Source organism: Phyllostomus discolor, chromosome 14 (genome assembly GCF_004126475.2).
Source record: "Phyllostomus discolor isolate MPI-MPIP mPhyDis1 chromosome 14, mPhyDis1.pri.v3, whole genome shotgun sequence".
Classification (NCBI taxonomy): Eukaryota; Metazoa; Chordata; class Mammalia; order Chiroptera; family Phyllostomidae; genus Phyllostomus; species Phyllostomus discolor.
Window position 1 is genome coordinate 16,192,875 of NC_040916.2, and position 14,865 is coordinate 16,207,739.

The 14,865-nt window shown below is 45.1% G+C and overlaps 1 protein-coding gene across 3 annotated transcripts in view; it reads right to left on the reverse strand.

The window, feature by feature from the left end:
- Nucleotides 1-920: 920 nt before the first annotated feature.
- DHX9 (DExH-box helicase 9) overlaps nt 921-14,865 on the reverse strand; it is a 42,732-nt gene continuing 28,787 nt past the window's right edge. For all 3 annotated transcript variants that reach the window (XM_028530616.2, XM_036015520.1, XM_028530619.2), the window contains exons 17-28: nt 13,826-14,039; nt 13,553-13,647; nt 13,179-13,252; nt 11,920-12,072; nt 9,711-9,871; nt 8,860-8,971; nt 8,103-8,264; nt 7,868-7,995; nt 6,265-6,494; nt 5,993-6,108; nt 5,171-5,371; nt 921-2,168 (exon numbers count right to left, since the gene is read on the reverse strand). In XM_028530616.2, coding sequence (XP_028386417.1) covers nt 1,793-2,168; nt 5,171-5,371; nt 5,993-6,108; nt 6,265-6,494; nt 7,868-7,995; nt 8,103-8,264; nt 8,860-8,971; nt 9,711-9,871; nt 11,920-12,072; nt 13,179-13,252; nt 13,553-13,647; nt 13,826-14,039 — 2,022 coding nt within the window. In that variant the 3' untranslated portion in view covers nt 921-1,792. The remainder of the gene's footprint in view (nt 2,169-5,170; nt 5,372-5,992; nt 6,109-6,264; nt 6,495-7,867; nt 7,996-8,102; nt 8,265-8,859; nt 8,972-9,710; nt 9,872-11,919; nt 12,073-13,178; nt 13,253-13,552; nt 13,648-13,825; nt 14,040-14,865) is intronic.

Consider the following 14,865-nt stretch of genomic DNA (forward strand, 5'->3'; position numbering starts at 1 on the left):
ACTGGTTTAGGCCAGGAGGGCGAGGCGGGGATATTAGATTGGCGTGGGAATGTATCCTCCAGCCGAGTGTGGAGGATGCACTGCAGACAGGACTGCAGGCGGCAGAGGTCAGCTAGGAGGCTGCTGTTGCATCATCGTACACCCAAACTAATGGTTTCTAGAACAGAATATAGGCAGATGCTTCATCAAAGCACAACTGAAAGGTGTTTTGGAAGTAGAACTAGATGAAGTGACACGTACGTGGCTTTGTTCATTAAGTAACTGGAACCCTCGTAATAAAAAAAACCAAACCAGAACAGTTGAATAGGGAGCAGAGTTGAGGGCATGGAGAGGGCTTCCTTCAGCTTGGTGGTGGTGGACCCTTGAGCACCCCGTCTGCACAGTTCCATGTAGATTTCCCCCCAACAGTCAGCCCTCTGTACCCCTAGGTTTCATGTTCACGGATTCAACCAGCCGCGGCTCAAAACCAGTTATTTCCAGGTGCAGAGGGCTGAGTGTATGCAGTGTCCTATGGCCATCTTGTATAGGGGACTTGGGCACCTTCAGATTTGTGGTATCAGCAGGGGAGGGGTGTCCATATGACCGATTCCCCATGGATGGACACGAAAAGTTGTGAATTTTTGACTGCGTTGAGGGGTCAGCACCCCTGACCTGTGTTGTTCAAGGGTCAACTGTACTGAGGGTTTTTTTTTTAATTTCAGTGGACATTTAAGCAGAAATGTATGTTCAGTAAGTACTGTTTATACTGCTGTAAGTAGCAGTCCGATGCTCAGAAAGGAAATCTCAGTCACAGGAATACAGATCTGGACCCATCGGCTTACTGACGGCAACTGCTGAAGGTCAGCTCGTGAAAATGCAGACCGAGAAGAGGACTTTGAAAAGGACATGAAAGCAAAATAACTTGCCCGAGGCCACCCAAGTGTCAGAAAGCAGCTTTATTGTATGAGCCCAGGTTCTGTTTGATCTAAAGCCTGTGTAATCTCTACTAAAAATATGTAAAAATCCATTGGAAACTGTCAAGTGTTATAAGTATATAAACATCCCTGTTAAGATAAACTGCCTTAACAAGTATCTGCTGAAACACATGCACGTTAATGTAGGTGGAGTTAAATGTCAAATACATAAACTTCATGCACTGGTGAAGCTTACCTTCATTCTCTGCCTCAATATAAACTTAAAGAGTTTTGTAGGTTAATTTTTAATTCGAATTGTAATTAACTTTTGCATTGGAAACTTAGAGAATGCTGACGCTGGCCTTACATTTTTCAAAGACAAAGTTTGGGGAAAAGCCAAAATGTTCAGCCCCAGGTCAAGAGTCTTATCATTCAGACGCAGTGGTCCACATGAATGGTATACTTACTGGCCAGTATTTTTTGCAAGACATTTTTCAAACAGCACCGTTATTCCTCTGACATTTAAAAACTAACAGGTGTCACTGGCACTGTAAAATTATTCTGTGTAAGATCAATAATTACACTGCCAGTGTTCAGCTAATACTTTATTTTCTATTGTATTCAACTAAAGTCAAGAAAATATCAAGTTAATTTCAAAGGCAAATCTTTAATCCTTAAAGAAAAAAAAATACAAACTGTGGTACTTTAGTAATAGAGTATATTTTACATAATATAAACAAAATCACTAATGTATCTATATGCTTGGTTTCCTTAAGCTACAATGAAGCACAGAACGGGGGAAGTGGGTTTACTTATTAACAGCAAATAAACAACTTGGGAAAACAGGTCACATGCATTTGTCGTCTACTGCCTACGCATGGGCACCAATGTAACCAAGCTTAATAGCCACCCCCGCCTCTTCCTTGCCCGAAGTAGCCACTCCCATACCCCCCCCTGCCCCCTCCTTGCTGGAACCCTCCGGACCCTCTGTAGTCTCCTCCTGCACCCCCTCTGTAGCCACCTCGGGAACCTCCTCTATAGCCTCCCCGAAAGTTGGAGCCGCCACCATAGCCGCTGCCCCCGTAGCCTCCACCACCGTAGCCTCCGCCACCTCTGTAGCCTCCGCCACCATAGCCGCCGCCGCCGCCGCCGTAGCCCCCACTGCCATAGCCGCCAGTGCCGTAGCCTCCACCGCCGTAACTGGAGCCTCCCCTTCTATATCCGCCTCCATTGTCGTATCGGGCCATCTTGGGAGGACGCGGGCCATCTCCGTACCTAAGAAGAGCACAAAGCCGCTACTTTAGCAAAGTGTCCTTAACACTCCTCAACTAGTCACAAAATAAAAACATTTAGTCACATTTGAAATGTAACACATGAAGGAATAAAGCCAACTGCACAAACATAAACTGCAGTGAAATAAATCTGCTACTCGGAAACAGACACAGGAGAAGGCACCAACTGTAATCATCTGTTTTTCTAAAGTTCTTTCTGGTTCATTCTCAAAGACCTTCAATTCTGGCAGTATATTCTTACAACTTTAAGATAGTTCGCTTCCACTCAGCTCAACTATATATAGCATTCTCTTTTAAAATAAAGAGATGTTATTTATTTTTAGAGAAGGGAAAGAAGGGACAAAGAGGGAGAGAAACATCAACGTGTGGTTGCCTCCCTTACGCCCCCTACTGGGAACCTGGCCCACAGCCCAAGCTGGGAATTAACCCAGCGACCTTCTGGTTTGCAGGCTGGCATGCAATTCCCTGAGCCACACCAGCCAGAGCTCAATTATATAGCATTGTAAGAGAGAAATAATATATCTTAGAGCTGACAATAAATTATTTGATCTTTATCACCAGATGTTTTCCTACATTAACTGAAATTATTTATTTTATTATTTATTTAGAGACAGAAGGGGGAAGAGAGAGGGGGAGGGAGAGAGAAACATCAATGTGTGGTTGCTGGGAGTCATGGCCTGCAACCCAGGCATGTGCCCTGGCTGGGAATCGAACCTGCGACACTTTGGTTCGCAGCCTGCGCTCGCTCAATCCACTGAGCTACGCCAGCCAGGGGCTACTGAAATTATTTTTTAAAAATGTCTTTGGGTAATCTGTTTATGCTTAAATCTATTTGATGTGGCAAAGAAAAAAAACGAGGGGTAATGGGAAACTACAGAAATCAAGATGTTCTGCCAACAACCCCCATCAACAGGCCCCACCCTAAGCAGCCATTCCTCCCGCGCCGCTCAGAGACCAGCACGACCAGTCAGCGGCCGGTCAAGTCAAGGACGTGGCTGGGACCGTCATCGCTCCCTCACTGCGCTCTCCCTGCCTTCCATCCGCCACCCCCTCCCCCTTTCTGACTCTACTCATTCTCCTGCACTGCTGTCTGGTCTACTCACGTCTCCTACTTCACTCCTCCGAATGGTAACTCAGGGCGCATCACATTCGTACTTCCTGAGTTTGTTCTTCCATGTATCCCATCCTCCCTGTGCTCTGCCATTTGCTGTCCTCAACAGGGCAGGTTCTATGCGAGGCCCCTGGCCAATCCCCCTCCTGCCAAAAGTAATCTCTCCTGTCCTAAGGGTGTCTGCTCGTGACACCCTTTTCCAGTTTTGTTTTTGAAGAGTCTCCTTGATAATTCTTCTATTCATGTGATCTGCTGGGCAGCCCACTGGACCCTTGAACAACGTGGGAGTGAGGGGTGCTGACCCCCACAAACCTGAGCTGTCCCTCAGGATCGGGGGGGCATATGTCTTAGGACCCCTCTCCCCCAGATACACAAATCCACAGATGCTTAAGCCCCTTACATAGAATGTCACAGAACAATGCACACCGTCAGCCCCCTGCGTCTGCCAATCCCCAACCATAAACCTGAAATACTGTTTCCCACCCGCAGCTGGGCTGAACCCTTCCTTGGACACGAAGCCCGGGGATACGGAGAACTATGTATTTGTTTTGAAGAGTCCGCATGTAAGTGGACCCACTCGGTTCCAGCCCATGTCGGTCCAGAGTCAACTGTGTGGCATCGTAAATGAGCGCACTGTTCCGGGAGCCACACTGCCTGACCTTGAACCTCGGGCCTTTACTTCCCTGCGCCTGGTTTCCTTATTCACGTGAAGGAGAACAGTGGTCTCTGTACTCCACGGGTACATCAGGAAAGCACTGAGCACACTGCTGGGCAGATTTAATAAATTTTAAAAATGAACTCAGTTATAGCCAAAATGGGAAACCAGAATCCATAAAGGGGATGTGACTACAGTGTTGTAGCTTTGTTCTTAAAAGGTACATGTATGGAGCATACGGATGTAAAACACCACAGCGTCTACACCTTAATCACGAATGATTAAGAAGCAGCAGGTGTGTATGTAACACACACACACAATAGCAAGTGGCACAAAATTCTGACAGAGAATCTAAGTTAAGAGACTATATGAATGTCCACTACACTATTCTTTGATGTAAAATACCAGCTGTTGTCAAATAAAAAGTTGTGGGCAAAGAAAACTTTAAAAGGTGAAAAAAAAAAGCAAATGAAACATTTAAGAATTAAAAAATATTTCATATGTCTTTGCTTTAAGGTATACATATTCTTCTATTTCCCTAAAATAAATCTGGATGCTTTTCATCAGAAAAAGCAGCAATTTAACCTGTCCACACCACCTTTTCTCTGCAGATGGCAAACACACTGCGGAAAGAGCACTGCTCGGGCCCTGCCGCTCTCTGGCCGAGGGGCCCACCCGGGGCCTCACGCAGGAGGCACACACACCCCGTTTCACGGTGCTCGCAGATCCCGCGAGTTCCACATCCAAGGAAGACCCCTGCCGGCATAAAGACCAGGACTCGCTGGAGGACTAGATGACAGCACTTTTTAGCAATACACTTTTTAGTTAAGGTACATACATTGCTTGTTTAGACATGACGCTATTTATCGCACACTGAACAGATGACAGTATAGAGAAAGCATAACGTTTACGTGCACTGTGAAACCCCAAATTCACGTGGTTTGCTGCACTACAGTGGTCTGGAACCGACCAGTGTGCCGTACACACTTCAAGGTCCCTTACAATCTCCAACATGCACTGACTCAGAGATTATTAACACAGAGACAAAAGTAAATACCCCTTTTCTAAGTGTGTTAATCAGAGCTAAATTCCATATTCAGTGCATGCCTAGAATTTTATCATCAAGTACAAGGCCTCTATCAACAAACAGTGGGAACTTCAGGCCAGTTTAAGAAACTGTCCTCCGCTTAGTTCCAAGACAAGTGCCTGTGATACTCACCGTGTACTGCCGATCATGAGGTTGATCCCAGCGGCCGAGGGCCTGGAGATCTGGCGGATCATGTTCAACATGCGTTCGTTCACAGGGTCCAGCTGGCTGATGATGCTGGGCTCTTTGGTGACCTCCACAACCAGGGCCTCCATGGCCGAGCGGAGGGCAGTGATGCAGGCAGCAACTTCATGAGATATTTGCAGCCTGATCCTAAAATGGAGAAAAATGAAAAAGGGGGTTTTGGGGGAGAGACATAGAAAAAGACTGTTATCTCTCAATTCACACACAGAAAGTGACAGAATTCATTTTACTTACTTATCAAGTACCAATACTTTCAACTACTACAATGCCCCCCTCCCCCACCGAGACAGGCAAACACAGGTATAAATAAGAATAATCTACACTAACGTCTCAAAATTCACTGCCAGCTGAAGTTGTAAATCACAGTCTATCGAGCAAAATTCTGTTAGCAATACCTAGCACTCGGCATTCAGACTGCTGGGAGTTTTCTAAGTTCCCAAGAATACGACTGAGCCTGCTGGCTGTTCATTAGGCTCTCCTCCATTTCTGCCACGCGCATCTGTACACTCACCTCTAATCTCTAGTCAAAACACAGAGTACACGAAAGCAGTACATAAGACTGACTACTGAGTAGAAACCACACTACTGAAATAAAAAGGAATGAAGAGAATGACAAAGTGGTAAGGCACCTCATTTGTGCCACCAAATTTTGCCATGTTTGATTTACAAATTAAGTTAGATCAGCAGCTAAATTTTATCACATCCCAATTCTCAGAATTCACTTTGGAGTTCACATCTGCAAGTCCGTACCAGTCATCCACCAGCATGATCTGCCCATCGGACTGGATTTTCTTGGAGGCGAAGAGAAGCAGCTGCAGGGGGGTGACTAGGGTCATGCCTTTAGCAGAGATGGCCCGGGTTCGAATCTGCAGGTGGAGAGTCAGGAGGTAAGAACTGACATTCCAACTGCCAATCAACTCTATATAATAACGAACGGCTTTGAAGATTAGCGCTCATGTTCTCACTGCACGTTAATAAGTAAAGACAACTTTCACTTTCAACCTAAGCTTTTCTAAACGAACCTTTTCACCAAAAACAAAGAAGGGAGACGGGTACTTCATGTCCTGGCTGCTGAAAGGACAGTTCACCGACGACTTGTGGATGAGGGCGTTGCGCCCTTCCGTGGTGAGGATCTTCCGCTTCTCCTTGTGGTAGCACACGTTGGGGTACACGCCGAAGGCCAGCAGGGAGATGACGACGTCCAGGTTGTTGTCCGGCCCGGTGTTATTGAACACCTGCGTCAGCAAGCACTCTGTGAGGCGGAACGGGGGGGGGGGGGGGGGGGGGGGTCAGATACGTGACTGATCTCCACGTTGCATGTAAACTAAAGAGAATTAGAATCGGCTCCTCCTCCACCCTCTTTTTTCAAACAACCTAACTTCCTTTCTTCTAGAACTCTTACACCCAGATTAAGTTCAAGAAGAAATTCTGCCGAGTTCCACAAGAAGAAAATTAAAATGCCTAATATATCCTTGTAAAGCCATCTATCACATCAGCTTGGAGTGACTATTTTAAAAAAAGAAGAGTTAGGCTGACCAGGCCAAAGTATTCCTTCCGATGTTCTTAAACGGCTGCTCCTTCTGGAGAAGACAAGGGGGGGTGGGGGAGGCCGAGCTCCAAGGGGAACCCACTGGACGGGGTGGACTTCCCGCAGACCGCGCTGCGAGCACCTCGTCACTACCTGGGAATTCTGACGGTGAGGTGTCCGCAGCGTGGAGACAGTCTGCTCCAGACAAATCTGAACTCCAGTCTTAAAACCTCCTAATTGAGTGAGTTTGGACACGTAATTGAAACTTGTGTCACTTTCCTTATTGATAAAATGGGGTAATAATAGCTGCATTCCAGGGCTGTTGTGAAGATTCTAACCTATACCAAAAGCTCTTCCCCTTCCCTTTGATTTCAATAAACACAACAGAGAGGAACTACTTTGTTTAGTTTAGATCATAATCCTTTTATATTGTGCCCACCTACTTTCTTTCTAATGGGCTCTAATTTGGTTATGTGTTCTAGTTCTCAATGTTTCAGGGAACGACCTTGTCTATTACTCTAGCTGGACAAGAAAGTACATAGAACAACAGTTCAACCTCCTATCAACAGGTGAGCGACGGGACTACTACTGTGTTTACATCACGTATCATAAAGTCCTCTGTTACCTGTCCACACACTAAAAACCCTAATTAAAGCCACTTGAAAAGCAACCTGGTAAAGTTTACTTCACATCTAAAAATAAACACATGGGCAGAATGATACATCACTTCATAAACCACTATTTGAGATTATTAAACCAACTACTCATTCTCAGAGTACTGAAAGCTAGATCAGTACCCTTCATGAAATAAAAGATGGAAAAAACCCTCCCAAAGTAGCACAATTTTTAAATCATCTATCCTCATCTATCAGCTACATTAAATTTGAGCATCATACCCTCTTGCTTCCTTTTTAAAACGAATGAACTAATGGGAAAAACTGATTACCACCACAGTGCAGAGAACAAAGAGCTGGGAACAGGGAAAAAGCATAGGTTCGAGGTTCGAGGTCCGAGGCCGAGATAAATGCACTGTCACCGTCAGCCGCGTCCTGCATAAGTGTCCCTCCGGAAACGCCTTCGGACTAAAAGAGGCTTACCTTCTGGAAATCCAGAATTGATTAGAATCTCTTTGAGCTGAACTTTGGCTTCCCAGGTCATTCTCAGCGTAGCCATATTGAGTCTTTTGTGCTCACAAAAGCGTATCTCTGCTTCTTCGCCACCCATTCTGCAGTAAACAGAATGAAGTCATTTTCAAAGCCCGGAGCACTAGACACAGATTAGAAACTGAGACGGTTCACCTAATCTCACAACCGCCCTCTTTCGAGCCCATACCTAGCATCATCCCAAGCTTGGAACACTGATAAAAGGGCCACGTGATCAGAAAACCTGCTTCCCGCGAAGTTCCGATGGATGTAGCCCAGTCGCTTTCCTTCGTTGATGAAAGGCTCCGGGAAGCAGGTGGCGGCGGAGATGGTGCAGACGGCATCTCCCACGCTGAAACAGAGGAGGGAAATTCAGTCTCACTCGCGTTCCGGCTCCAGCAGCTCAGGCAGTACCGTCAAACATGGGCCAGCCACGTTACCGGCTAGGACACTGCTTTTTAGCACTGAAACTGGCTTGACAAAGAACTTGACAACTGCTCTCTGAGGCAGAAAGGGAAGAAGTAGTGAGCGCTGATATGAATGGGTGCATAGTTACCATAAATTATGACGAAGTAGTGTACATTTTTCCTTTCCTATTTTCTCTTCCCCACTCACAAAATCTCTTAATCTTCAAACCTTTCTGATAAAACACACTTGTTTCCCTGATGCTACACTTCCCTCTCAAGGACAACTACTCAACCAACCACCTGAGAGGAGACGAACTCCGAGAAACCCGGGCTCGTTCCCACCACAGGCTGGGTCCGGGGTCCGCCTGCTGCGACTGTCCTCCTCCTCACTGCACACGTGGTTCAGTGTCCGAAGTGCGCCACCTCCACACTTACAAATGTGTGGCTTTTTTCTTCCGAGCCCATGTTTTTATGAAGAGGGGAGTAAGACTCTGAAACTCTCCCATCATTTAACTGTCAGCAATAAAGCAAAGCACTTACTAGAAAATACACCCCATTATCATCATTTTTCCAAAACGAGGCTCGATGGGTAGTTTAGCCAGGATTCTTCCCAGAGGAGTCAACTCATCATTGGCATCCAACGCGTCAAGCTCTGTGGGAAGATATTTGTGAGCAGAAATGGTAACAAACACCCCTTGAACCTAGGCAAAGACGAAATGTTTCTTTACAGATTAAGGTTAGGATGGTGCACTTAAGTCTTCTTCATCTGTCAAGCCGACTGTCAGCACATGCCCACAGCCAACAATTTTCTTCACTCAAACATAGAACAAAACCAACTTCCTGAACACACACCAGAATTTGGCCTTGCAGTCTGTAAAGCTGAACACAGCCCATGAGAAGTCTATAAACACAGTAATAAACATTAGGAGCAGCATAAGTACCTATGTGCCACAAGTCTGGCATCGAAGTCTAAGGCTCACAGAGAGGATGAGTACTGGACTCGCAACTCCAATTCAGATCCCCGGCCTCCAGCGCCCTCGTTTCCCCACACTACACTCCCATCCCAAGTGCGGAGAGGAAGAACAAGCGTCCTTGGAAATGTGCATGAACTGCTATGCCGTGAGTGCTTCACGTTCTCACTGTTAAATACTGCCTAAGGGATGACATCCTGCCTTTTCTCCATTCCTCCCAAAATGACGTTAGCTCTTTCTTACCTTGTGTTGCTCGTTTTATAATTCTGATCACACTAAGCTCATAAGACAACACGGAAGCATTAGCATCAGAGCCCTATGGACTATAACTTCTTCTAGGCTCCTTGCTAAGTGTTACTTGCCAGGACAAGACAGGTGGCATAATCACCCTGTGCGAGGTAGGCCTGGGTTTGTGGGTACCTCTCAGAGTGTGCTCTGCTTCAATCACAGCATCCAGAGGCGGAGGTTCAATTGCCTTGGCCAAGAACTGGCCAATTCCTCCCAGACGCAGAAGTTTTATGCTCAAAGCAATTTCATGTAATGGTGTTCGGAACATCTCTGGTGTCATGTGAGTTTCAAGTCTAAGAGAAAACCAAGCATAAAATAACCATTCTTCCTCAAATATACACGTAGGTGTTTAATAAATTCTTTGCAGAGAGATAACCAGGAATATGGTGCTGTCCTTCCCTTGTGCTTTTGAAAATGTCAAAGAATAATTCACTCACTCACTCATTCATCTTTTACTGATTGATTTTAAGGAAATAGGAAGGGAGAGAGAAACATCGATGTCAGAGAGAAACACTGACCGGCTGGCTGCCTCCTGCACCAGCGACAGAACCCACAACCTAGCAATGTGCCCCGACTGGGAACTGAATCAGAACGACGCTCCAACTGAGCCACATGACCAGAGCTCAGAGAACGTGTTGTATTTACTGCAAAAACTCTCTCTGGACAAGGCCCTCTCCTCCGGTAGAGCAGGGGATTATGTCCACTTACAAGTCGAGAGCATTTTCAGCTGGAGGAGGAGAGTATGCCAAACCCCTAATGTTACTACCCCCACCTATGGCTTCTTCAGCTCCCACCTGCTAACAAACATGGGGCAAAATGGGCCTTTTGTGGGGATGCGGGATAATCCATTTCCCCACAGCTTCCTCCCGACCCTACTCCATGTTAATGCCAGTGCCACCAGAAAGGATCTTAGAGGTCATTTTACCCTTTACATTTCAACAAGTTATTATTACAAATTAATGCCAACAATAACAGCTAACATTCACTTAGGGCTTACTATGTGCCAAGCACTGTTCTCAGCATTTAACTCATTTAATTCTCAAATAAATCCTATGGGCTAGGTAGTACACCACCTTTCTTTTACAACCACAGTGGATACAGAATGGCTAAGTAGCTTGATTTCATTTTATAAAATGAGAGGCCTAGAGAGTGTAAATGTTTAAGTTCATGCAATGCACTAGGCACAAACAGAACTGAAAACCAGGTCTGGACAGTTCTAACCCAGGCGCACTCCCTATGAACTACTCATGATGAAGGCCCACGGAACCAATACAGGTGATTCCGGCCCTACTGGCAAGACTTAGATCCGCTTCAAACACAATGCGTAGGGCTCATTTACTCCTCACCCCACAGAGCATAGGACAAAATCCTTTGTTGCAGGCTATTCATGCATTGCTAATTAATAGCTGCTTTGCTCTAAGACGTTAGATGTACTTGTTTGAGGGAAATCTAACCTTTCAAAAGAACCAGGTATCTTCCAAATGTCGCAGGCATTCTGATGCTAAAATAAACCCACACTGACAATCACCAGAGAGCCATATGATACCAGTACCAAGACAAGTCAAAGCTTCCTTGGTTTTTCTTCACTGTGTCATGTACGTCTGGTCAACTAAATTTTTCTGTCCCATAATACACCCACAAAACCCCTAAACTCCACCTTTGCTGGCAACTGGTTAAAGCTAATATATACCAGCTTATATATACCATGGATCTCCAAAAACATACAACTAAATACATATCTTAAATCTATAATAAGAAATACAAGTTTTTTTTTAACCAAGAGGCCCCATCCACAAACATTTCCCAAGGGGCTGCACAGTATAAATGGAGATGGACAAGATATTAACAGAATTGAACTTCGGCCCTGGAGAAGTCAGCTAACCCTCCTAAAGCTTTAGTTCCCTGACCTAAATAATGGCCTCTATTTCCTAGGCACACGAGGAAGATCATGCGACAGGTGATGTGCTAACAGTGAAAAAAAATTCTATAAATACAAAACATTAACATTTTTCAGAAAGTTGACTATTCCATAAATATTAGTAATCCCAAAGTGATAAACCCATGATGTGAGGGAGGCCACAATAATGTCCATATATTCTCCATTTAAAAGCTTATTAGTAAACAGTAAACTGGCTATCAAACATGCCACCATCAACATTCTGATTTGTTTTCATTCTTACTGCAACCTTGTTACCCAAGCTGTTTCCTCCAGTATACTTAACCGGGGGTATCTAGGCACTGAGTTCACCAAGTCATGGGGCAGGGGGAGCAGGCATGCAAAGAAGAGAGGTGTATACAGGGTTAAAAGGAACCTCAATCAGTATTCCAGAACTGGCCTCACCTCTCGAAACGGGCTCGGCTACAGAGGTGAAAGCAGAACCCCGGCCGCACGCGGCCAGCCCGCCCTTTGCGCTGCTCCAGGTTTGTCTTGGACGCCCACACTGTAGCGTAGTTGGTCATATTGTTGTGGGCAGTGAACAGCTTCACCTTCTGCCTACAGAACAAAGAGTGGTTAATCCGAAGGCTCGTGAACTACTGATATATAACTATTGTAATTCCACTAAGCAGGGGGATGGCTTCCAGAAAGCCACACCTACTTATCTGTCTGTGAACAGCACCAACGAGAATTAGACTCCGCACTCTCCTGTCAACTCACTAATGTAAGGAGGCGATGTAACACCCATGTACTACAGCTGGCTAAGTGACTTGCTCTGTGCCTCCTTTTCTTCATCTGAATGAGTATAATGCTATTACCTCGTATGTTTTTTTATTTATAAATAAGCAAATTAATAAAGGTAAATCAGTTACACAGGATCTGGCACATAAATTAAGTGGACAATTAGATGATCGTCACTATGACCTAAAGCGCACATGCTGAATGGAATACGTGGCACTTCTCATGTGGCCTTCTCAGCAAGCGGGGCCCCCTCGATCTTCCGGAGCACTCCGCAACCCTGAGCCCTTCGCCGTCACACGCAGGTGGCTGGGGCGAGCTGACTGGGACGGGCAGGAAAGGGCTGCACACTATCGCCATTCCCAAAACTGGGCATTGGCGAATCTTGCCAGGCTGGCTGAGGACCATACAGAGAAGAGGGGCCACAGCTGGCCAGATAACCAACTTTGACTTTTTTGTCCTGTGCATCGATTACCACATAAGCACTTTATCTATACACAGTGACACTCTGAGTATTTCCCAGGCTCATCTCACACCAAATATGAAATCTGTTAGCTCTGAAGTGAGAGTCCTACAGTATAGGTAGGACATCTGTCATGTGCCACACCAAACAGCATCCTACTGTATGGAAGTTGTCAAGAAACACCTGGAAACGGCAATGAGCAAAAACACCTACAGATGAGAGCAGTGGGAATCAGCCGGAAGTTAAGAGTATTAAGCTATGTCACTTCCCTGATTTGTGATGACCAGTATCAAGAGGAATTAATTAGCCTATAACCCAGTATTTACAAATACACAGTAACTTTGATGGTGTAAGAACACGGGAATTTAAAAATAAGGTGTTTCTGTGTCTGTTAACTGACAGGAGATGCCACACGGAACATTCTAAGATTGATCCCAGGCAGGTAGGTCCCTAGGGAGCTCACTTGCAGGAGTCAATGACGTAGACAACATCGTTTATGGTGATGCTTGTCTCAGCGATATTCGTGGACAAAATCACCTGTGAAGCAACAACAGTAAGAAAAATTACACTTCAGGATTTTCCCATTATGTACTTGAAAAGACTTATTTACTTTTGTGACAAATGACAAGAGAATTACAGAAGTCTTAAAAATATCACTCAGCCACTGAGTAGGTAACAAAAAAATATCACTCAGCCACTGACTAAACTCAGAGAGAAGATCTTTTTCTTCCCTCAGTTTAGGCAGACTGCAATTTTTTAATGGCCCTTTGCAGGCCAATGACATCTGTTCAGTGCCCACGCCACACACACGCCGTAACCAGAACGTCCGTTCTTTACCTTGGTCACCCCCACCGGCACCGGGTCGAACACTTTGCGCTGCTCCTCCCGAGGGATCTGAGAATGCAGAGGCAGGATCTGATACCTCTGGCTTCCTGTAACAAGACGGACAGGTCAAGGCCTAAGAACAGAAGCCGAGTTCAAAAACTGCTCTCCATTATGCATAGTTATTTAAAAATGGACATGCTAAATTTTGTTTTCACATACTGGCTAAGACACAAGCAAAAATGTTCCTTTTCTCTCTCAAACATGTGAGAATTCAAAGGCTCGTACCGAAGTGTGGATTCATTTCCAAGTACTTCTGCATAGTGTAAATCAAATTCCAGCCCGGCAGAAAGACCAGCACGGCTCCAGGGACGTTGAGGGTCTCGATGTACTTCAGCAGGGCCTCGATGAGCTCGAAAGACGTTTCCTTCTCATTCAGCTGAGCCATGCTCATTCGCGTTTCTGGGCCGTAATCGTCGCCACAGATCAGGTTGCAGTTCGCCTGCAAACGAGGGAGGAAGGTCTGGGACTGCGCGCTGCAGCTCATGAGGTTAGTCTCCTTCCTACGTTTGTCCTAATATTCAAATGACACCTAGTGTCCTCCGTTCCGGCTGACTAGTCCTTTCTGGTATACAGAAGAGATTTAATGTCCAGAAATGGAGAACCGTTGCATGTTGATATACTGAATATATCTAACTGACCAGTATTTCCCATAGGACATGACTAAATTTCAAGCACAAACTCTTACATTTGATTCTTCAACTTCTAATGGCTCCTTCTACTGAGTATTTTTCTCTTATGGCTGACTGTAAACTCCTCTTTCTTCAAAAATAATTTCCTTGCTGATCAGTATGATCCTGTGTGCATCACTTATCATAAAGTTTACCCACACAAAATGCATTCCTGTGTGATTCCCAGGCTCACTGCATACCACACAGGAAGTCCTTTAATTCTTAAATGAGTGAACTGCAGGCAGAGACTTGATCACTTTCATCTATTTCTGAAATAATGTGAAAAGTCTGCCTTAGAATCAACGAGAAACGAAGCATTCAGTAATGACAAAGTTGTTACAACTGGGCTTTTTTTCCCCTGATAAACATTCTAATTTACTATTCATTTACATCCTTGGGTCTTCGATTAACAATATCCAATCCCAGGTTTATTTGCTATTAAATTCTGCATTGCTGGTTGTCCTACATTATTCATTCTGTTCAAATACGAGCTCCAAGATGAATTTTTATCTTACTGTTGACCCAACTCTACAGCACTATAAAATAAGTGCTATAACAATACGATTTTCTTCCTATGAAGAAAGTCCCTCATCACTC